The sequence below is a fragment of the Rhinopithecus bieti genome, unplaced genomic scaffold, assembly GCF_001698545.2.
Source record: "Rhinopithecus bieti isolate Rb0 unplaced genomic scaffold, ASM169854v2 scaffold_21649, whole genome shotgun sequence".
NCBI lineage: Eukaryota > Metazoa > Chordata > Mammalia > Primates > Cercopithecidae > Rhinopithecus > Rhinopithecus bieti.
In genome coordinates, this window is record NW_016811584.1 from 3,345,072 (window position 1) to 3,367,581 (window position 22,510).

General features: G+C 43.5%; 1 protein-coding gene across 9 annotated transcripts in view; it reads left to right on the forward strand.

Moving 5' to 3' along the window:
• PXK (PX domain containing serine/threonine kinase like) overlaps window positions 1-22,510 on the forward strand; it is a 110,844-nt gene that overhangs the window by 19,233 nt on the left and 69,101 nt on the right. For 8 of the 9 annotated variants that reach the window (XM_017894163.1, XM_017894165.1, XM_017894166.1 and 5 more), the window contains exons 2-3: window positions 16,173-16,223; window positions 19,700-19,747. In XM_017894163.1, the coding sequence (XP_017749652.1) occupies window positions 16,173-16,223; window positions 19,700-19,747 (99 nt within the window). The remainder of the gene's footprint in view (window positions 1-16,172; window positions 16,224-19,699; window positions 19,748-22,510) is intronic. The other variant, XM_017894171.1, reaches the window with a different exon arrangement.

Sequence of the window (22,510 nt, forward strand, 5' to 3'; positions counted from 1 at the left end):
CCATTGGGGTTTTATAACCATTGAGTCCCAGAGCCTCTGTGGTTTTTAAGAGTAACACACAGGAAGGAAGCTCATTGAGGTGCACCCGTTGTTAGTACCTTTGGGAGTTTAACAGGATCACAGTGTGAAAGCAAAACAGCTTCGTGGAAGACCCTGTTCCGTTTTTGTACAACTGAAATTAACTGCTATTCAAATTGCTGAGGACCACGTAAACCTGATGTCCACTTTAGGCATGTTGTTGTAAAAGTGTTCCTTTCTGCTGCTTCCTAACTGCCTAAGGTACATTATGGGGCTTGCTTAACATTCGGGAGAAAAAATAGTTTCTGATTTGTATGTAACTTCTAGGTGGTGCTTAGATTACACTCAGCTCCAGCAGTTTGTGTCCATGTAGTAGGAGGTAGGCTGCAAAGTGTAGGGGTATTAAAACCAGGTGGTTGTGGTGTTCTGAGAGCTCTGTTGCTATAGTAGCTCATGTTCTCCAGGCCTGGGTTCTTGTCCTTACTCTGCCCTTCACCCTGTCAGCTTCCCCCTGACTTGATAGACTGGTTCTGCCTGCCCAGCTGCACTCTGTTCATCAAAATGAGACCTTGGAGCATGTGAAAGCATTGTGTCCAAGGGCATAGAAGGTAGGAACCGCTGTGCCCCTGGGTCAGACTGACCTGGGGTGGAGTTCTATTCTCATCACTTACTAGTCAAGTGCCCTTGTTTAAGGCATCTGCCCTCTCTGAGCCTCAGGGTTCTTGTTGTATAAGAGATGTAGTGATGCCTCACTCCAGACATTGTTGGGAGATGGAGTAAACTGAGGGCTAGAAGGCAGAGAGTAAGTGCCCCATAAGCAGAGCAGTTATACCTCCCGCTCCGAAGATACGTGTCTGCATGGCATGTATACCGTGGTCACTTCCACAGTTGGTTATGAAATTGGAGCTGGTGTCTCAGGATGATACAGCAACATTCTCAGACTAAGTAGGATAGGTTTATGTGTATGTTATCCTTAGTGATGGTGATCATTATTAAAACCAGTAGGGACTTGTAGCTTGACTTCAGCCTATAGTTTCAAGCTTCTCTCCCACTAAATGCTGTAGCAGCCCTGATACAAGTAGAAGAGTTCATTTACTTTACTTTCATCTTCTGTTTTCCCAGTTTCCCTAGCACAGAAAGTACTGATGAGTAGTAAAATGACCAAAAGTTCCCTTGTCAGAGGAAAAAAGGTGCATTTATCATACCAGGCTCTTATCCAAGCTCAGATGATCTCAATCTTTATCACTTAGAATTCCTTATTTAATTTATTTTATTTTATTTTTCCAAGAAAGGGCCTCACTCTATTGCCCAGGCTGGAGTGCAGTGGTGTAGTCACGGCTCACTGCAGCCTCCATCTCCCTGGGCTTAAATGATCCTTCTTGGGCTTAAGCGATCCTCCCGACTCAGCCCCTCAAATAGCTGGGACTACAGGCGCGCACCACCACAGCCGGCTTGTGTGTGTGTGTCTGTGTGTGTGTCTGTGTGTGTGTGTGTATTTTGTAGAGACAGGGTTTCACCATGTTGCCCAGGCTGGTCTTGAACTCCTGGGCTCATGCAGTCCACCTGCCTCGGCCTCCCAAAGTGCTGGGATTACAGGTGTGAACCACTGTGCCTGGCCAGGATTTCTTATTTTAAATTACATGTGTAGCAAACTGAGAAACTTTTCCAAAACTTGTTTTCCCTGATTATAAAATAATTTATGCTCATGGAGGATAACCTGAAAAACACAGGGAAAAAAATTAGCCAAAAGTGGACATAGAATCTAGGACAACAGAGGCTGGAATCATGGTACTCCTTCTTAGAAATCAGAGACTGATAAAATTGTTTCTCATATTCAAAGAGAATGGCTGCTTTTTGTTTTTTCTGCACGTTCTTCACAGTGCTGCCACAGTCTCCTGTGCTTGCTGATTAGAACCCTGATATATTCACCTGCAGAAACTTTGTGTTTGCTATTTTCTTAGCAGGGAAGAAAACGAACAGTTACAAAGCTGGCCATTGTGCTGGCTGCTCTAAATATGCTGTCTTGTTTCATACTCACCACGACCCTGAAAGGCATGATTTTGTAGATGAGGAAACTGAAGCACAGAGAATTTAGGCCGCAATGCTAGTAAGTGGTCTTTGGGCTTTGTTCCAGAACTCTGTGACTGGAAAGCGTGTGCCCTCCCCCACTGGGGACTTGTGACTGTGCTATGGAGGAGGGATGGCACATTTTGGCTGATCATGACACAGTGACCAGCTCCTCTTTCAGGCTCCAGAAGGGCTCCCAGGTGGCCCGTCTTTGAGGCAATGGAAAAGGGGGAAGGTAGAGGAGACATGTTCCAGGAGGGAGCACTTCAGTCTCCAGCAGGTACTCAGGTCACTGCTGGCAAAGGGCGTGAAGGATGAGGAGCTGGCCACCTCAGATACCAGAGCTCAAAGAAAAAGCGTAATTTCCAGCGGATCAGAGTTTCTATGTTGTTGTCTCTTCAGGCCTGCTAAACATGTAGTGGGTAGTTCCCTGCAATTATGTTCACTTCATCCATTTGTACAGTTTTAGGGCATTGTGAGGATTATTGAACAAGTGAAGGTTTTATTTCGCTTAAAATTACTATTTAATTGAGCTTCAGATTAAAAAATTTTTTTTCTTTACTTTGATGTAAGATGGAATTACTATGTTTCCATTTTAGCAAATTATGTAATTTGCATGGGTGTCATTTAAGGGTCATTGTACTATAGAATGCTGCAGGAAGTGGCTATTTAAAAAGGCATATCCATTCTGTAGTCATGTTTGAGGTCAAAAGGATTTTGGAGTGCTTCTTTGGAGTGTTTTTCCTCTCTGGAACATCAGCTGTCTTTGAAGTCAGTGTGGAGACCAGCTCTCCTGGTAGGGCAGGAGACCATCCCACAGCTGAGAGTGTAGACTTCAAAAGGCCCGGAGAAGGGAGAAGAGAAGCATGCATGATCATGACGCTCATCTCACTGCAGGGATCAAAGCGTGTTTGCAATGTGTGCTTCATCTCTTCTTTTGCTAAAGTTAAAGCCCGTGATTCTATAAATTTGATTTTTTTTTTTTTTTTTGAGACGGAGTCTTGCTCTGTCACTCAGGCTGGAGTGCAGTGGCGCCATCTCGGCTCACTGCAAGCTCCGCCTCCCAGGTTCATGCCATTCTCCTGCCTCAGCCTCCCCAGCAACTGGGACTACAGGTGCATGCCACCATACCCGGCTAATTTTTTTGTATTTTTAGTGGAGATGGGGTTTCACCGTGTTAGCCAGGATGGTCTCAATCTCCTGACCTCATGATCTGCCCGCCTTGGCCTCCCAAAGTGCTGGGATTACAGATGTTAGCCACCGTGCCTGTCCTCTATGAATTAGATTTTTAAATAAAATTTATTTCATGTGGCTGAAAAGAAGATGCATTTGGCTTTATTCACCTGCCAAAATTTAGGTTAATATAGTGATGATTCTTCAGATGCCTTTAAAAACCCTTAATGTTTTCATTTGTTTTGAGGCAGTTTTGCATATTATTAGGTTGCACAAAATTGAAACAAAACAAAGGTAAGTTATAGCACCAAAAATCTGCAGATGAAACAGCAATAAATAATGACTACTTAGCAGAGCAAGGAGTAATCACTAATTCTAAGTGAAATATTAAGGACTGTAAGTGGCCAGACAGGTGGCCAGTGAGCTAAGCAGAAGTCCTGCAAGCTGAATTCTATGAGAATTTCCTCAGAAATCTTGCTATCCTCTAGGGTGATGTGGACTGCTGCCTGTGGCTGCAGCTGTTGTGCTGTGTGATTTTGAATAGGTAGAACAGCAAAAAGAGGAGCGTAAGTAAGGGATATTTAGGATGTAAACAGTCTGACTAGGTATAGGAGGGTTTGCATGGGAAGAAAGGGTTAGGACAGTTTGGTCAGGTGGTAGAAGAATATGGAAGCTAGGCTGAGGAATTTGGATTTATCCTGTGGGCCAGTGGGAGCCACGGGAGGTCCTGGAGCAGAGAAGTAGCATGGTGGTAGATTCCAGCCAGGTCACTTGTTTTCAGCATTCTTTTCAGGCCTTCCCGTGAAGAGAAAGTGCCAGGGGAGAAGTGAGTTTGGGAGTGAACCTAGAAGGGTGGTGTGGCTGGTGGGCGCTGGAGACAAACAGGCCTGCCTCCTCTCCCAGATCCACCACTTTCTAGTCAAGGCATCCATCCTTCAGAGACTCATTTCCTCCAGCCGAGGGAAATGGTTCTTTCTTGCTCCCTTTAAACAGCATTGGCAGATAGTGTGAGTGGTGCCTACGGGAGCCACCACTACAGAGCCCAATGTGAGGGATTTCTAGAGGCTCAGGTTAGATACCAACGACACCCCAAAAAGACAGACGAGCTGAGCCCTTAAGAGGAGGTGGGGAGATATGGGTGAGGGTAGAGGAGATTATGTGTGAGGTTTGGTTGGTGGTTGCGTCATCTGTTTCCTTCGACTCATTCATGGTTTTTTATTTTTGTGGTGTGGAGCTGCTTCCGATTTTTTTTTTTTTTTTTTGAGACTGAGTCTCTTACTCTATCGCAGGCTAGAGTGCAGTGGCATGATCTCGGCTCACTGCAACCTCTACCTCCCGGGTTCAAGCGATTCTCCTGCCCCAGCCTCCCGAGTAGCTGGGATTACAGGCGCCTACCACTACACCCAGCTAATTTTTTGTATTTTTAGTAGAGATGGGGTTTCACCATGTTGGCCAGGCTGTTCTTGAACTCCTGACCTTGCGATTCGCCCGCCTCAGCCTCCCAAAGTGCTGGGATTACAAGCATGAGCCACCGCACCCAGCCCAATTTCTTTAAGAGGTTTTAGAACAATGGTTCCCACCCCTGGCTGCACATTAATACCAACTGAGGAACATTTAAGACCTGCTGGCCAGGTGTGGTGGCAGTGGCTCACGCTTGTAATCCCAACACTTTGGGAGACTGAGGCAGGTGGGATCACCTGAGGTCAGGAGTTCGAGACCATCCTGGCCAAGATGGTAAAACCCTGTCTCTACTAAAATTACAAAAATTAGCCGAGCATGGTGGTGTGCGCCTGTAATCTCAGCTACTCGGGAGGCTGAGGTATGAGAATCGCTTGAACCTGGGAGAGGCAGAGGTTACAGTGAGCCAAGATTGTGAACTTTACTCCAGACTGGGCAACAAAGTGAGACTCTGTCTCAAAGAAAAGGAAAAAAAAAAAGAGAAAAAACAAAAGACCTGCTAATGCGTGTGCCCAGACCAGACAAATTAAATCAGAATCTGTGAGGGCACAAGTATAGGTATCTTTTCAAGTTCTCTAGGTGATTCTAGAATGCGACAGGGTCAAGACCCTCTGCCTTAGGGGTAGAGAGATCAGAACACTGACAGGTATCTGCAAAACATCTCTGAACAGCTGCTGGTGTCTTTTTCTGTACTTTAAGTTTCACGGCATGTCTGAAAGCTGTGCCAAAAGGGAAGAGAGACTTACATGGGCCAGGCTGGTTTGAAGGTTTGCGTAAGTTTTGGCTTGAGCTACTTAACACGTTTATTTCAAAGTAATTTGTGTTTGTAGCCTCACTAAAGTAATTTGGGGCTAGACAGGTTCAAAATAAGTTTTCCTACTTAGTTTTCCTAAAATTTCACCAAACCAAGGTACCTTTGAGTACCTGCTACTGTGTAGTGAAATCCCACATACCCTTTCAGAAACTCAGGAAAACAAATTGCCAGTGGGGATGCTTACTTGGAAAATGGCATGGCCAGTGTTGGGAGCATTAATCAATTCCGAAGTTGTGGGAATGACAGTCCCCACCTCTGCACCCTCAGGTAAGAGTCAGTGGGTCTACATCATTGGGGTGAACTAGCTCAATCCATGGACTAGTGAGGACTCCCACCTTTCCAAGTTGCAGAAAGAGCCTGGCCTTAGGACTTCCCTGGGTCGCCAGCTGTGTATGGTAGGTTGGAGGGTCTTGGGAGTCAGCAGGACTTGGGTTCCAGTTCCTAGCCAGCTGCATCCTACCTATGCCACCTTGGGTAGCTCATTCGATCTTGCTGAGCTGAGATCTACCACCTAGGGTGGCTGTGAGAATTAATGAGAAGTATTGGGTTAGGGGCTTAGCAAAATTCCAGCACATGATCAGTCCTCGTTTTAAGTTAATTCTTTCTTTTCCTCCCTCACTTAAGTCAGAAATCACGTGGTCCTAGTGCAAGTGCATTTCCAGTTTGAAAAACTTCAGCAATAGACCTCAGTGATTTGCCAGAATGCCCACATGCTGGGGCTTGACACAGCAGCCTCCCTGGCATGCCAAGATAGGGGGTGTTGTGTCAAGAGGAGGGGCAGAAAGGAGCGGGCCCTTTGGGGAAGTGGCAGCAGATGGCAGGGTTTGGTGGCAGGCTGAAATCCATCTGACTCAGGTCTGCCCTGCAGGGCTGTTAGCTCTCCTTTCCATGCCTGATGGGCCTTGGTGCTTTATCTTCTCTTTTATGCACTCTGTCGATCCTGTTCCACATCAGAGAGGGCAGTAAAGATGGGAATAATTCACTGGAGGATCCCAGGCTGCTGACTCCAGCTTGGGAGGTGGAGGCCTGACTTCAAATGTCAAGTTTCTACTGGTCTGCAGGGCTTTCTTCTATTTGCTTTAATAAGAGCTACAGCCTGATTGCAAGCAGTAGGCAGCTGTAGTTTTTTTCTTTTTCTGAGACGGGATCTCACTCTTGCCAAGGCTGGGGTACAGTGGTGCAGTCTCGGCTCATCACAACCTCCGCCTCCTGGGTTCAAGTGATCCTCCTGCCTAAGTCTCCCATGTAGCTGGGACTACAGGTGTGTGCCTCCATGCCCGGCTAATTTTTGTATTTTTAGTAGAGATGGGGTTTCACTGTGTTGGCCAGGCTGGTCTTGAACTCCTGACCTTGTGATCCACCTTCTTTGGCCTCCCAAAGTGCTGGGATTAGAGGCGTGAGCCACTGTGCCTGGCCTCTTTTTTTTTTTTTTTTTGTTCACAGCATTGGAAATTTGAGGTGAAGACATTTCCCTTTTGGTTAGGCTGGATGGTATATTGAGCAATCTAGAAAAATTCAGGCTGGGCGCAGTGGCTCACACCTGTAATCCCAGCACTTTGTGAGGCCAAGGCAGGCAGATCATGAGGTCAAGAGATAGAGACCATCCTGGCCAACATGGTAAAACCCCATCTCTACTAAAAATACAAAAATTAGCCGGGCATGGTGGCACACACCTGTAGTCCCAGCTACTTGGGAGGCTAAGGCAGGAGAATCACTTGAACCCCGGAGGTGGAGGTTGCAGTGAGCCGAGTTTGTGCCACTGCACTCCAGCCTGGGCTGCGAGACTCTGTCTCAGAAAAAAAAAAACAAAAACAAAAACTAAGACATAAACACACACAGCCTAGGCCTACACAGTGTCAAGATCATCAGTATGACTCTCTTCCACCTCCACATCCTATCCCATTGGAAGGTCTTCTGGGGCAATAACACACATGGAGCTCTCCTATGGTAGCAATGCCTTCTGGATACCTCCTAAAGGACCTGTCTGAGGGTGTTTTTACAGTTACCTTTCTTTTCTAAGTAGAAGGAGTATACTCTGAAATAACTATAAAAAGCAGTAGGGGCCGGGCGCGGTGGCTCAATCCTGTAATCCCAGCACTTTGGGAGGCCGAGACGGGTGGATCACGAGGTCAGGAGATCGAGACCATCCTGGTCTACACGGTGAAACCCCGTCTCTACTAAAAAAAATACAAAAAAACTAGCCGGGCGAGATGGCGGGCGCCTGTAGTCCCAGCTACTTGGGAGGCTGAGGCAGGAGAATGGCGTAAACCCGGGAGGCGGAGCTTGCAGTGAGCCGAGATCGCGCCACTGCACTCCAACCTGGGCGACAGAGCTAGACTCCGTCTCAAAAAAAAAAAAACAAAAAGGCAGTAGGTTTATTTACACCAGCATACTACAAACACATGAGTAATCCATTGCGTTACAACGTTAAGACATCTGTGATGTCACTAGGCAATAGAAATGTTTTTAGCTCCATTATAATCTTATTGGACCTTGGCCAGGCGTTGTGGTTCAGACCTGTAATCCTAGCACTTCGGGAGGTTGAGATGGGTGGATCACTTTGAGGTAAGGAGTTCCAGATCAGCCTAGCAAACATGGTGAAACCCCATCTCTACTAAAAATACAAAAATTAGCCAGGCTTGGTGGTGGGCACCTCTAATCCCAGCTACTTGGGAAGCTGAGGCAGAAGAGTTGTATGAACCCGAGAAGCAGAGGTTGCAGTGAAGTGAGATCATGCCACTGCACTCCAGCCTGGGTGACAAAGTGAGACTGTGTCTCAAAAAAAAAAAAAAAAAAACCTAATCTTATTGGACCATCATCATATTTGTGGTCTGTTGTGACTGAAATGTCATTATGCAGTGCATGACTATATATACTTTGTGGAATAATTGAATCAAGCCAATGAACATATTATCACCTCGTGTAGTAATCATTTCTTTGTGGTGAGAACATTTAAGATCCACTGTTTTAGCCATTTTGAAATACGCATTATTATTGACTACAATCACCATGGTGTTCTGTAGATCACCACAACATATTCTTCGTGTCTTATTAGAAACCTGCTTCTACCAACATCATCTCTTTCTTGGTCCACTCCCACTCCCATCCTGTGGTAACCACCATCCTACTCTACTTCTGGAGGCTCATTCTTAATGTTCCTTTACAGGGGAAACACAATGGGTGGTGCCTTGGGGCTACCAGTAACTAAGCACACCCTGTAGGTAGACATGCACATGTTACAAATGGTATTGCATGTGGGATAGCAGTGGGCCATGGTCCAGGGCAGATGACAGCAGAAGTAACTCCCACTCCATCCTGTATCCCAAGCCTCCATGGGCTGATGTGACCTCTTCTACTCACCTGATCCCCAGTTTCTCAACCTCGGTACTTTGACATTTGGGGTCAGATAGTTCTTTGTTGTGGGGGTCTCCTGTGCCTTACAGGACATTTAGCAGCATTCCTGGCCGCTATACCTATTAGGTAGCACTCCTGTCCCCTGTGACAACCTAAAATGTTTCCAGACATTGCCAGATGTCTGCTGAGCAGAATCACCCCCCTTTTTAAGAACACTGACCTAAACATAGAGTGTTGGCAGAAACATTAACTAGGATATCATTTTGGGATGTCACAGCCTGACATCAGGACACAGGCATTGTCTTTTTGCTACTGCTTCTCATATGCCAAATGCTTACCTCAAACATAATTGTGTGTTTTATAGCCAAGTTTATTTTTTTTAATCTAAATTATATCTATACACAGGAAAGGAATGGAACGCAGTACCTTTTTTTGTCAGAATGCATTTTTCTGTTGAGAATCATTTCCCCAGCATGAACAAAGCACGGGTTTGGAACATGATAGGTGCTTAATCCATGCCCACAATTGGCAGCAACATCTTCATGAAAACACATGTCCAAACTTTAAACTCAAAGCTATGTGGTTTATGTGTGTTTATATAAAGGAGACCAGCAAAGGCTTACTTAGTAACTTCTAAGTGCCCAACATTGAGCTGGAATTTTAAACATTAAAATTATTCCTCTGATGGCCAGGCGCAGTGGCTCGTGCCTGGAATCCCAGCACTTTGGGAGGCCGAGGTGGGTAGATCACGAGGTCAGGAGATCGAGAACATCCTGACCAACATGGTGAAACCCCCTCTCTACTTAAAATACAAAAATTAGCCAGGCATTGTGGTGTGCGCCTGTAAATCTCAGCTACTCGGGAAGCTGAGGTGGGAGAATCGCTTGATCCAGGGAGTCAGAGGTTGCAGTGAGCCAAGATCGTGCCACTGCACTCCAGCCTGGTGACAGAGTGAGACTGTCCCAAAAAAAAAAAAAATTATTCCTCTGATACATGAAGCAATGGATGCGCAAAGCGATTTTGTGATTTAACATTTTTTCCCTCTAAACATAAAAAAAAAAACTTGTTTATGTGTACTTGTTTGGAGTTACCCAATTATACATGCTAATTTACATTTCTATAAGAATGTAAAAGCCGAGAAAATGTGTCAGTAAAACAAACCTAAGACGACAAGAACATTTAAACGCTAAAGGACTGATCTCCAAATGTAAGACTGTCAGTTGTTTTTAGCATTTTATCTTTATGTACTCAGAAATAATTGCATTAGCATATTGCTTAAGAGATTTGCCTGAGGCTGGGCATGGTAGCTCATGCCTGTAATCCCAGCACTTTGAGAGGCCGAGACAGAAGAATTGCTGGAGGCCAGGAGTTCGAGACCAGCCTGAGCAACATACTGAGACCCCGTTTCTACAAAAAACTTAAAAATTAGCTGAAGATGGTGGAGCGCACCTGTAGTCCCAGCCACTCAAAAGGCTGAGGTGTGAGGACTGCTTGAGCCTAGGAGGTTGAAGCTGTGTGCCATTGTACTCTAGCCTGGGTGACAGAGCAACACCTTATCTCTGAAAAAAAAAAAAAAGAGAGAGAGAGAGATTCGTCACACTACACAAGTCAGTTTTGAAATGTTTTATAACCCCATATAAAACCCTGCCAGGTACATAATAATTGAGCGGACATTGTTGAACGTTGAATGTACTATCCTTAACATAATCCAGAAGAGGCAGAAGTTTCTGCTTATTTGGAATTTATCAGCCTTTGCCAAATAAACAGCATATAAATTAATGATAGTGTAATACGATCAATTTTAAAATGTAGTTACCAGGTTAACATCTCATTTGGCTTTATTTTCTAAATAACCTATTTAAATAAGTGGAATTAATTCAGTAGAAAGAATTGGTTGAGTAGTGACTGTGAGTAATGCCTACATGATACCACCCAAAGTTAGTAAAACAGGCTGGGCACAGTGGCTCATACCTGTAATCCCAGCCCCAGGCCGGGCACAGTGGCTCATACCTATAACCCCACCTGTAATCCCAGGGTGGGCAGATCACTTGAGTCCAGAAATTCGAGACCAGCCTGGGCAACATGGTGAAATGCTGTCTCTACAAAAAATACAAAAATTAGCCGAGGTTGGTGGTGCATGCTTGTGGTCCCAGCTACTTGGGAGGCTGAGGCAGGAGGATTGCTTGAACCCAGCAGGTGGAGGTTACAGTGAGCTGAGATTGCACCATTGTACTCCAACCTAGGCAATAAAATGAGACTTCGACTGAAAAAAAAAAAAGTTAATAAAATAGTTCTGAACATTTGAGGAAAACAGTAACATTCTTTATGATTTAATTTATACTTTCATCATAATGTCCAGTGTGTATAAACTGGAGGCTGCTCTAGGTCTGTGTTTCATGCTTACTTAGTAATAATTACCTGGGGAAGCTACTAAAACTTCTCATTTTGGCCAGGCGCGGTGGCTCATGCCTGTAATTCTAACACTTTGGTAGGCCGAGGTAGGCGGATCACCTGAGGTCAGGAGTTCGAGACCAGCCTGGCCAAGGTGGCGAAACCCCGTCTCTACTAAAAATACAAAAATTAGCCAGACGTGTTGGCACACACCTGTGATCCCAGCTACTCGAGAGGCTGAGGCAGGAGAATCACTTGAACCCGGCAGGCAGAGGTTGCAGTGAGCTGAGATTGTACCACTGCACTCCAGCCTGGGCAACAGAGCAAGACTCTGTCTCAAAAAAAAAAAAAAAAAGAAAAGAAAATTGCAGAGAGATCCCATGTACCCTTTACTCAATTTTCTCCAATGGTAACATCTTGCAAACCTATAGTACAATATTATAACCAGGATATTGACGGTGATGCAGTCACGATAGAGAACACTGTCATTATTACAAGCATTCCTCACTTTGCCCTTCTGTAGCCACACCGCTTCCCTCTCACACCCATCTCACTACCCCAGCCTTAACTCCAGGTAACCATTAATCTATTCTCCATCTCTATAATTTTGTCACTTCAAGGATGTTATACAAATAGAATTGTACAAGATTTTTTTTTCCCACTCAGTATGATTCTCTGGAAATCCATCCAAGTTATTGTGTGTATTAATAGTTCATTTCTTTTTTTGGTTGAGTAGTATTCCATGGTATGGATATAGCAGAATTTAACCACCTATTGAAGGACATCTGTCTTGTTTCCACTTTGAGGCTTTTACTAATAAAGCTGCTATGAACATTTGTATATAAATTCTTATGAGAATGTAAGTTTTCATTTCTTTGGAATAAATGTCTAGGAATACAGTTGCTGGGTTGTATGGTAGTTGCATATATAGTTTTTTTTTTTTTGAGACGGAGTCTCGCTGTCACCCAGGCTGGAGTGCAGTGGCCGGATCTTAGCTCACTGCAAGCTCCGCCTCCCGGGTTCACACCATTCTCCTGTCTCAGCCTCCCGAGTAGCTGGGACTACAGGCGCCCGCCACATCGCCCGGCTAGTTTTTTGTATTTTTTAATAGAGACGGAGTTTCACTGTGTTAGCCAGGATGGTCTCGATCTCCTGACCTCATGATCCGCCCGTCTGGGCCTCCCAAAGTGCTGGGATTACAGGCTTGAGCCACTGCGTCCGGCCATATATAGTTTTTAAAGAAACTTCCAAACGGTTCTGGAGTAGCTGTATCATTTTATAGTCCCATCTGCAATGTATGAGTGATCCAGTTTTTCTGTATCCTAGCCAGGATTTTTTATTTAAGCCATTCTGATAGGTGTATAATGGCCTTAATTTGCATTTCCCTGAGGGCTAGTAATGTTGAATATATTTTCATGTATGCCATCTGTATATCCTCTTCAGTGAAATGTATTCTTAACATTTGCCCATTTTCTAATTGGATTTGTAAAAAATGTTTGTTCTTTCATAGGAAAATGTTTTTAATTTTGATGAAGTCCAATTTTCCCTTGCATAGATCATGTTTTGCTGTCAAGAACTCGTTGCCTAAACCTGCATCCCAGATTTTTCTCCTATTTTTTTTTCTAAAAGTCTTACAGTTTTACATTTTACATTTAAGTACATAATTCATTTTGGTAGTACAGTGTGTGAATACAACGCATGAATCTTAGGTTGAGGTTCATTTCATTGCTGAGTGTCCAATTGCTCTGACATGTGAAAGTAATATAACACATGAATCTTAGGTTGAGGTTCATTTCATTGCTGAGTGTCCAATTGCTCTGGCACCATTTGTTGAAAAGGCTATCATTCCTCTATTGAATTGCCTTTGCACTTTCATCAAAAATGTAATCAGGCATACTTATATGGAATTGTTTCTGGGTTCTCTGTTCTCTTCCAGTGACATATATGTTTATGCCTCCACCAACACTACACGGTCTTGATTACTATTATTATTGATTTAATTATTATTGATTATTGATATAATAGTCTTGACATCAGGTAGACTGATTCCTCATACTTTATTTATTTATTTATTTATTTAGAGACAAGGTCTTGCTCTCTTGCCCAGGCAAGTGCAGTGGCATGATCCTGGCTCACTGCAGCTTCAGCCTCCCAGGCTCAAGCAATTCTCCTTCCTCAGCTTCCTGAGTAGCTGGGACTACAAGTGCATACCACCATGCCTGGCTAATTAATTTTTTAATTTTTTGTAGAGATGGAGTTTCACCATGTTGCACAGGTTGGTTGAACTCCTAAGCTCAAGCGATCCTTCCGCCTTGGCCTCCCGAAATGCTGGGATTATAGTCATGAGCTGCTGACTTGGCCCCATCTACATTTTAGAACAATTTTGCATGTATTTGGAAAAAAAAAATCTTTTAATAGGATTTGTTTTAAACATGTACATCAATTTAGGGATAACTGAAATCTTTATTTCTATTAGTTTATTCAGAGCTTTGATTTCCGTTATCAGTGGTTTGTAGTTTTCGACATACAAGTACTATGCATGTTTTAGATTTCCCCCCAAGTATTTTTTTTTTGAGTAATTGTAAATGGTATTGTATTTCTAATTTATACCTGTATATTTTCATTTCTAGTACATAGTTACATTGATATTTGTATACTTGTATTCTGTAGCCTTGTTGAACTCAATTGATTAATTAATTAATGACAGGGTCTCTCTCTTTTGCCAAGGCTGGAGTGCGGGTGTCAACATGGCTCACTGCATCCATGACCTTCCGGCTCAAGCATTCCCTCTGCCTCCTGAGTAGCTGGGACTACAGGCATGTGCCACCATGCCTAGCTAATTTTTTTATTTTTGTAGAGATGAGGTCTTGCTGTTTTGCCTGGGCTAGTCTTAAACTCCTGGACTCAAGCAGTCCCCCCGCCTCAGCCTGCTAAAGTGCTGGGATTACAGACGTGAGCCACTGAGTCTGGCCTATGAATTTATTAATTGCAATTTTTTTGTAGATCCCTTGGGATTTTCTACATAGACTATCATGTTGTCTAAAAATAGGAACAGTTTTATTTCTTCCTTTTGATCTATATGCCTTTTATTTCTTTTCCTATTTTTATTACACTGGCTAGATCTTCCAGTAGTTTGTTGAGTAGGAGAACACACTGCCTTGCCTTGTTCCTGATCTTAGGGGAAAATATTGAGTCTTCTACCATTAAGTATGTAAGCTGTAGGTTTTTTGTAGAACCTTTTCATCAACTTAAGAAAGTGTCCTCTATTCCTATTTTCTAAAAGTTTTATCATGAAAGGATGTTGAGTTTTGTCAGATGCTTTTTCTGCGTCGTTTGATATGATCATGTGATTTTTCTTGATTAACCTGTTAATATGGCGGATTACATCGATCAGTTTCCAAATAGTGAACCAGCCTTGAGTCCCTAGAATAAGCCCCACTTGGTCATAGTATCTAATTCGTTTTATAAATTGCTGAATTCAATTTGCTAATATTTTGGTAAGGATTTTTGAGCTTAAGTTTGTGAATGGTATTGATCTGTAGTTCTTTTTTTTTTCTCTGTCTTTGGTTTTGGGATCTGGGTAATACTAGCTTCATCAAGTGAATTGGGAAGTGTTCCTTCCTCTTCTGTGTTTTAGAAGAGTTTGTAAAGAATTGGTGTTGATTCTTCTTAAGACACTGAGTAGAATTCTCCAGTGAAACCATTGGGCCTTGATACATATTTGGGGGGAGTTTTTTAGTTATGAATTTAATTATAAATCGTTATAAAGATCAAATTATGTATTTCATATTGGGTGAGTTGTGGTATTTAGTGTTCCTGAGGAAGTGGTCCATTTCATCTAAGTTGTCAAATTTATATATGTAGAATCATTCATAGCACTCCCATATCCATTTGGTATCTGTACACTCTGTAGTGGCATCCTAATTGATTCTTGATATTAATAATACGTATCTTATCTTTTTTTGTCCATTTTGTCCATTTTTGTCCATTTTATTGGTCTCTTCAAATAATCAGCTTTTATTTCTTGATTTTCTCTATTTCTTTGTTTTCAATTTTATTGATTTCTGCTCTTTATTTTTTTTCTTCTGCTTGCTTTGAGTTTATTATGCTTTTCTTTTTCTAGGTTCTTGAGGTGGAGTTTAGGTTTTGATAGTTTTTCTCTTTCCTAATATAAGCATTTAGTGCTTAAATTTCCCTGTCAGTGCTACGTTAGCTGACATGTCCCACAAATTTTGATATGCTATATTTTCTTTCAGTTCAATGTATATATTTTTTAATTTCCCTTGAGATTTTGTCTTTAAAACATGGATTATTTAGAAGTGTGTTGTTGAGTTCCCAACTATTGTGGAGATTTTCCTGTTACCGATCTTACTGATTTCTAGTTTGTATGATTTGGGTTCTTTTAAATTTTTTGAGATTTATGGCTCAGGATATGATCTGTATTGGTCTATGATATGCATAATGACTTGGAAAGAATGTGTATTCTGCTATTATTGGATGGAGTGTTCTATAAATGCTTATTAAATCCTGTTGGGTGATGGTATTGTTAAGTTCTTCGATACCCTAGTTGGTGTTCTGTTCAGTTGTTCTATCAATTCCTGACAGAGGAGTATTGAAGTTTTCAACTATAATTTTGGATTTGTCTGTCACTTCTTTCAGTTTTATCAGTTTTTTGCCTCACATATTTTATAGCTCTGTTGTTTGGTGCATATACGTTTAGGATTGCTATGTCTTCCTGGTAGGTTACCCTTTTATTTTTATGTAATGTCCGTTTCTGTCTCTCTCTGGTAATTTTCCTTGCTCTGAAGTCTACTTTATCTGATTTTTTAAAACTTATTTTTGATTCCCTGATTTGGGGATTTTATAACTGAGGCTATTTTTCCCTTCTTTTTTTAAGGAATATATTATTCGAGTGCAAAGAGGAATTTCTGTGGAAAACAGCTGGCAGGTAAGCTTTTTTTTTTTTTTTTTTTTTTTTGTCAATTAGGAAAATATCTAAATGTGACTTGGGGCATCTACAAATCTGGAAAAATCAGAACATGCATAAATATAAATCATGTTTCTTTTAGCTATAAACCTTTAGCTTTAAGACAAGTATGATAAGAGTCTTTCCTGTCCCCAGTTGTTTGGTTAAATTGTGTATGATTGATATTAGCATGGAGGGTATCTAGGAATTTGTTCCCCAGCTCAACCCAGAGCAAATAGTATATGTAAATTACTTGTTTTGTTTCTAGAAATTCACACCTTCTCCCCTGTAGCTATGGTTTGAGTTCAATCTACCAGGTAGAAAGTTGAGATTGAGTCCTGGCTATTGTACAGTTTTGGCCACTACATTTTATGGATCTCAGGTCCACTCATGGGCAGCTTCTTGGGGCCCCAGGCTCTGCTTTCTTCAGTGGTGGCCTCAGAGAGAAAAGAATTCCTGGACAGATCGAGAAGTCCTTCCCATACGAGTTGACTTACAGAGGGTGGCTGAATTCTGCATAGGGGCCCTTTCTTTCCTGTTTTAGTAATTATGATTACCACCTCCACCTCCCTGCAACCCTTCTTCTCTCCCAAAAATCTTACCTTCTCCTTCACAGCCCAGCTCAAACCTTAACCTTCTACCTTAAGTAGCCTCTTACACACATTTGTCCACACTGGTCTTTTCTTTGCCTGAAATTTCAAACTACTGTTTGTTTGAATAATTATTATATTTAACATCTATCTAGCCTGTATTAAGTGTGCAGCACTGGTTTAAGCACATTCATTCACTTAACCTTTTAAAAATGTGCTCTGTGGTAGTATTGTCCTCATTTTACATTTGTCTGAGGTCACAGTTAGATCATTGGCAGAACAGAGTTGGAATTTGCTCATTCTCTGTGGTTAATCACTCTATGATCATTTGCTTCTTGGCTTTTATCAGGGATGACCTTATATTTAACTTTTTGATGTATATTTGGCAAACAGGGCCAACAATAGTGTCCTACCAGAAAGATCAACCCTTAGTGCAGTTTTCTGGATCCATTGCATTAGAAACCCAGGGGTACTCAACAAAAATGTAGACTCTTGGGCCCCATCCTAGACCTACTGATCAAATTTTCAGTGGGTGGGGTTGTAAGGGCGGAGAGGTGTGATACCTTTCTTCACTCATGGTAAAGGTTGTGGCCAACACTTCTATAACAAAAGACAGATTAACAAGGGGGAAAACATAACAAATTTATTTAATAAAAGCTTTCTGGTTTTTTTTTTTTTTTTTTTTTGAGACGGAGTCTCTCTCTGTCGCCCGGTGGCATGATCTCAGCTCACTGCGAGCTCCACCTCCTGGGTTCACGCCATTCTCCTGCCTCAGCCTCCCGAGTAGCTGGGACTACAGGTGCCCACCACCACGCCCAGCTAATTTTTTTGTATTTTTAGTAGAGACGGGGTTTCACCGTGTTAGCCAGGATGGTCTCGATCTCCTGACCTCGTGATCTGCCCGCCTCGGCCTCCCAAAGTGTTGGGATTACAGGCGTGAGCCACCACTGCTGGCCAATCAAAGTTTTATGTGACACAGGAACTTCCAGAAATGAAGACCCAAAGACCCAGGGAAAACTGTCCATTTTTATGCTTGATTTGATGAAGACTGGATAGCCATGTAGAATGTGATTGAACAAACAATTTCTTTATGTTTTTATTTTTATTTCTATTTTTTTGAGATAGGGTTTTGTTCTCTTGCCCAGACTGGAGTGCAGTGGTGTGATCACAGCTCACTGCAGCCTAGATCTCCTGGGCTCAAGCGATCCTCCCACTTCAGCCTGCTGAGTAACTGGAACTACAGCCAGGTGCCACTACGCCCAACTAATGTTTTTGTAATTTTTTATAGAGATGGGGTTTGGCCATGTTGCCCAGGCTGGTCTTGAACTCCTGAGCTCAATGAATGCTCCCGCCTTAGCCTCCCGAAGTGCTGGGATTGTAGGCATGAGCCACCATGCCTGGCCTTGTCTGTTCTTCTTTTTTTTTATTTTTATTTTTATGGAAACGGGATCTTGCTATGTTGCCCAGACTGGTCTTTAACTCGTAGGCTCAAGGGATCCTCCTGCCTTGGCCTCCCAAAGTGCTGGGATTATAGGTATGAGCCATTGTGCCTGGCCCTGTCTGTTCTTCTTGGTCTGTCCGTGTAGGCTTCCTTCCTCCTGGGTATGGGGCAGGATCCCTTTAGAATAAGAGTCCTCAGGGGAGAAGGGAGAGAGCAATCTTTCTAAGTTTTATGGCTTACTTTGTGAGAGGTAGAGGAGCTAGGGACAGGAGGGCAGAAGACTACAAAGAAGAACTCATTTGTGAGCCCTTCTTTTTTTTTTTTTTTTGAGACAGAGTCTCATTCTGTTGCCCAGGCTGGGATGCAGTGGAGTGATCTCTGCTCACTGCAATCTCTGCCTCCCAGGCCCAAGCGATTCTCCTGCCTCAGCCTCCTGAGTAGCTGAGACTATAGGTACTCACCACCATGCCCAGCTGATTTTTGTATTTTTAGTAGAGACATGTTTTGCCATGTTGGCCAGGCTGGTCTCGAACTCCTGGACTCAGGTGATCCACCTGCCTTAGCCTCCCAAAGTGCTGAGATTACAGTCGCAAGTCACTGTGCCCAGCCCATTTCTGAGGCCTTCTAATCTCCTTTAGTTCAAAGTACTTAGCATGCCAAAGTACCATACTTTGGGATACCATTTTCTGAGCCCCAGTAGGGTTCTAGATGATATCCAGGTAATACTTTTCTGCACATTAACATTTGAAAATCACCAATAAAGATTAAAGTCAAACTATTTCAAACCAAAATTATTTTCTTGATGAGGGCCTGAAGAGCTAGTTGAATTTGACTATAGCCTAATCAATGGCATCAATACAACTGACAAAGAATGTGTAGACAGTGGAAGGTGGACTGTCTGTCAAGAGGGGGAACCCTGGGGAATCACCCTGGGCGAGGTGTGGCATCTCTGCCTGCAGTGCAGTCCAGTCTCCAGGATGGTTGGAGCTCACCTGGTGGAAGTTTGACCAAGGACAAAGGTGAAATGGCCTCAGAACTATCCATTTCCTCTTGCTTTGATTCCATGCTCAGTAAAACTTTTTTTTTTTTTTTTTTTAAGTCATTCATCTTTCTAGGCGCCTGGTTAATAAGAAAGACATGTGAAGGACTGTTTGCCCTGAAAACAAATATTCTCACTTATCTCTTGGCATCTTGTGAATTTGACAGGCATTAACCAGTTTCCCATGGCCCAGCCAATGCCTGGCACTGCTAAGTCTGTTTTCTAGCTTGTCGGGTTAAACAGTTAAGCACCAGGTATAAGCCCTACTACCCTTAGCACAAATGCCTGAGCTCTAGAGTGCCAATATTACTAATACTAATACATATTAAATAAAGAAATGAAAAGAGAGTCTTTCCTGAATCAAAACACTACTTCTTGTCTCTTACAGATTGTTAGAAGATACAGTGACTTTGATTTGCTTAACAACAGCTTACAGGTAAATGTTTTGACATTCTAATTACACACATTGATTACTTGGGGTGTCTAAAAAACTGATAAGAGTCCAGGCGCGGTGGCTCACGCTTATAATCCCAGCACTTGGGGAGGCTGAGGCGGATGGATCACCTGAGGTCAGGAGTTCAAGACCACCTGACCAACATGGAGAAACCCCATCTCTACTAAAAATACAAAATTGGCCGGGCGCGGTGGCTCAAGCCTGTAATCCCAGCACTTTGGGAGGCCGAGACGGGTGGATCACGAGGTCAGGAGATCGAGACCATCCTGGCTAACACGGTGAAACCCCGTCTCTACTAAAAAATACAAAAAACTAGCCGGGCGAGGTGGCGGGCGCCTGTAGTCCCAGCTACTCGGGAGGCTGAGGCAGGAGAATGGTGTAAACCCGGGAGGCGGAGCTTGCAGTGAGCNACACATTGATTACTTGGGGTGTCTAAAAAACTGATAAGAGTCCAGGCGCGGTGGCTCACGCTTATAATCCCAGCACTTGGGGAGGCTGAGGCGGATGGATCACCTGAGGTCAGGAGTTCAAGACCACCTGACCAACATGGAGAAACCCCATCTCTACTAAAATACAAAATTGGCCGGGCGCGGTGGCTCAAGCCTGTAATCCCAGCACTTTGGGAGGCCGAGACGGGTGGATCACGAGGTCAGGAGATCGAGACCATCCTGGCTAACACGGTGAAACCCCGTCTCTACTAAAAAATACAAAAAACTAGCCGGGCGAGGTGGCGGGCGCCTGTAGTCCCAGCTACTCGGGAGGCTGAGGCAGGAGAATGGTGTAAACCCGGGAGGCGGGGCTTGCAGTGAGCTGAGAACCGGCCACTGCACTCCAGCCGGGGCGACAGAGCGAGACTCCGTCTCAAAAAAAAAAAAAATTAGCCAGGCATGGTGGCGCATGCCTGCAATCCCAGCTACTTGGGAGGCTGAGGCAGGAGAATCACTTGAACCTGGGAGGCAGAGGTTGTGGTGAGCCAAGATCACGCCATTGCACTCCAGCCTGGGCAATAAGAGTGAAACTCCGTCTCAAAAAAAAGCTGGTTGGAAATGGCAATATCAGAAACAAGAAATTAGCACATTTCCCTGTCAAAGAAAATAAATTCATACTTTACTCAGATGATGTGTGGCTCTAAAAATAAACTTTTGGGAATCAACATGTGATTTATAATTAATAGTCACCTTGCAGCCAAGTACTATTGTGCCAGACTGTATCCTTACCACAGTCATAGGAGGCTGATGTAATATCTCCTTTTAAAAGATGAGGAATGATTACGTGGATTGCTAGCGTTGTTCACTTAGGTGGAGCTGGGACTCTGACTCTTTTCATTGAACTAGGCTACATAGTCAGCTCTGCAGATCAACATGCAACAGTAACTGGGAGACTCAGCCTTTTTCCGTTTAACTTTTTCTCCTAAATATGTAGTTAGAAATCTCTTTGTTTTAAATGTTCCTAACTTGAGGGCCATAATGGGAAGAAGCATGAGCTAGGTCTTCATCTAGAGACACATCCAGTGTTGTAATGGTTGAAGGGTCCAAGAGGGGCTTTAGCACCTTAGGAAGTCCTGCCAATAGCAGCCATGTCTTCATCTGGCAGGCTGGACTTCAAGTGCCTTGGATTACTGAAGACTGTCGTGCTCTTGTGTGTCATACCTCAGGTTTGATTGGTAACATAAAATGCTTTAACCCTGAGGAAGAGTACTTGGCTTATGACGTAAAGGACTCAGCCAGGAGGGAAAGGACTGCTCCCGTCATTGGTGAGCTAGCCATCATCGCTCATTCTGAATGACCTCTGATCTTGCCCACAAAAGTCAGGAGGACTGTGCACTAGGAGAAAGCACATAATACTTCTTTTCCTTCAGAAGGCCACGTTTTGTTGGTCAGACTTCAGAAAATAAGCATTTGGGCCAGACGTGGTGGCTCACTCCTGTAATCCCAGCACTTGGGGAGGCTAAGGCGGGTGGATCACCTGAGGTCAGGAGTTCGAGACCAGCCTGGCCAATATGGTGAAACCCCCATCTCTACTAAAAATACAAAAATTAGCTGGGTGCGGTAATGGGTGCCTGTAATCCCAGCTACTCAGGGAGCTGAGGCAGGAGAACTGCTTGAACCCGGGAAGGGGAGGTTGCAGTGAGCTGAGATTGCGCCATGTTGCACTGCATCCTGGGCTTTAGAGCGAGACTCTGTCTCAAAAAACAAACAAGGCCGGGCGCGGTGGCTCAAGCCTGTAATCCCAGCACTTTGGGAGGCCGAGACAGGCGGATAACGAGGTCAGGAGATCGAGACCATCCTGGCTAACACGGTGAAACCCTGTCTCTACTAAAATACAAAACTAGCTTGACACAGTGGGGCATGCCTGTAATCCCAGCACTTTGGGAGGCCAAGGTGGGAGAATTGCTTGAGTCCTGGAGTTGGACACCATCCTGAGCAACACAGTGAGACCCCATCTCTGTATACAATTTTTAAAAGTAGCTGGGTATGGTGGCACCCATGTGTAGTCCCAACTACTTGGGAGGCTGAGGTGGGAGGATGGATTGAGCCCAGATGGTGGAGGCTGCAATGAGTCATGATCATGCCACTGCACTCCAGCCCCAGCAGGGGAGTGAGACCCTGTCAAAAAAAAAAAGAAAAGAAAAGAAAAAGAAAGAAAATAGAAGTCAAGAATGGAGACCCAAATGACTGTTGAGAGTTTCTTTGGTCTGTAGTTATTTTTGTATTGTTTCACAACCTTTCTAAAAAAAAAAAAAAA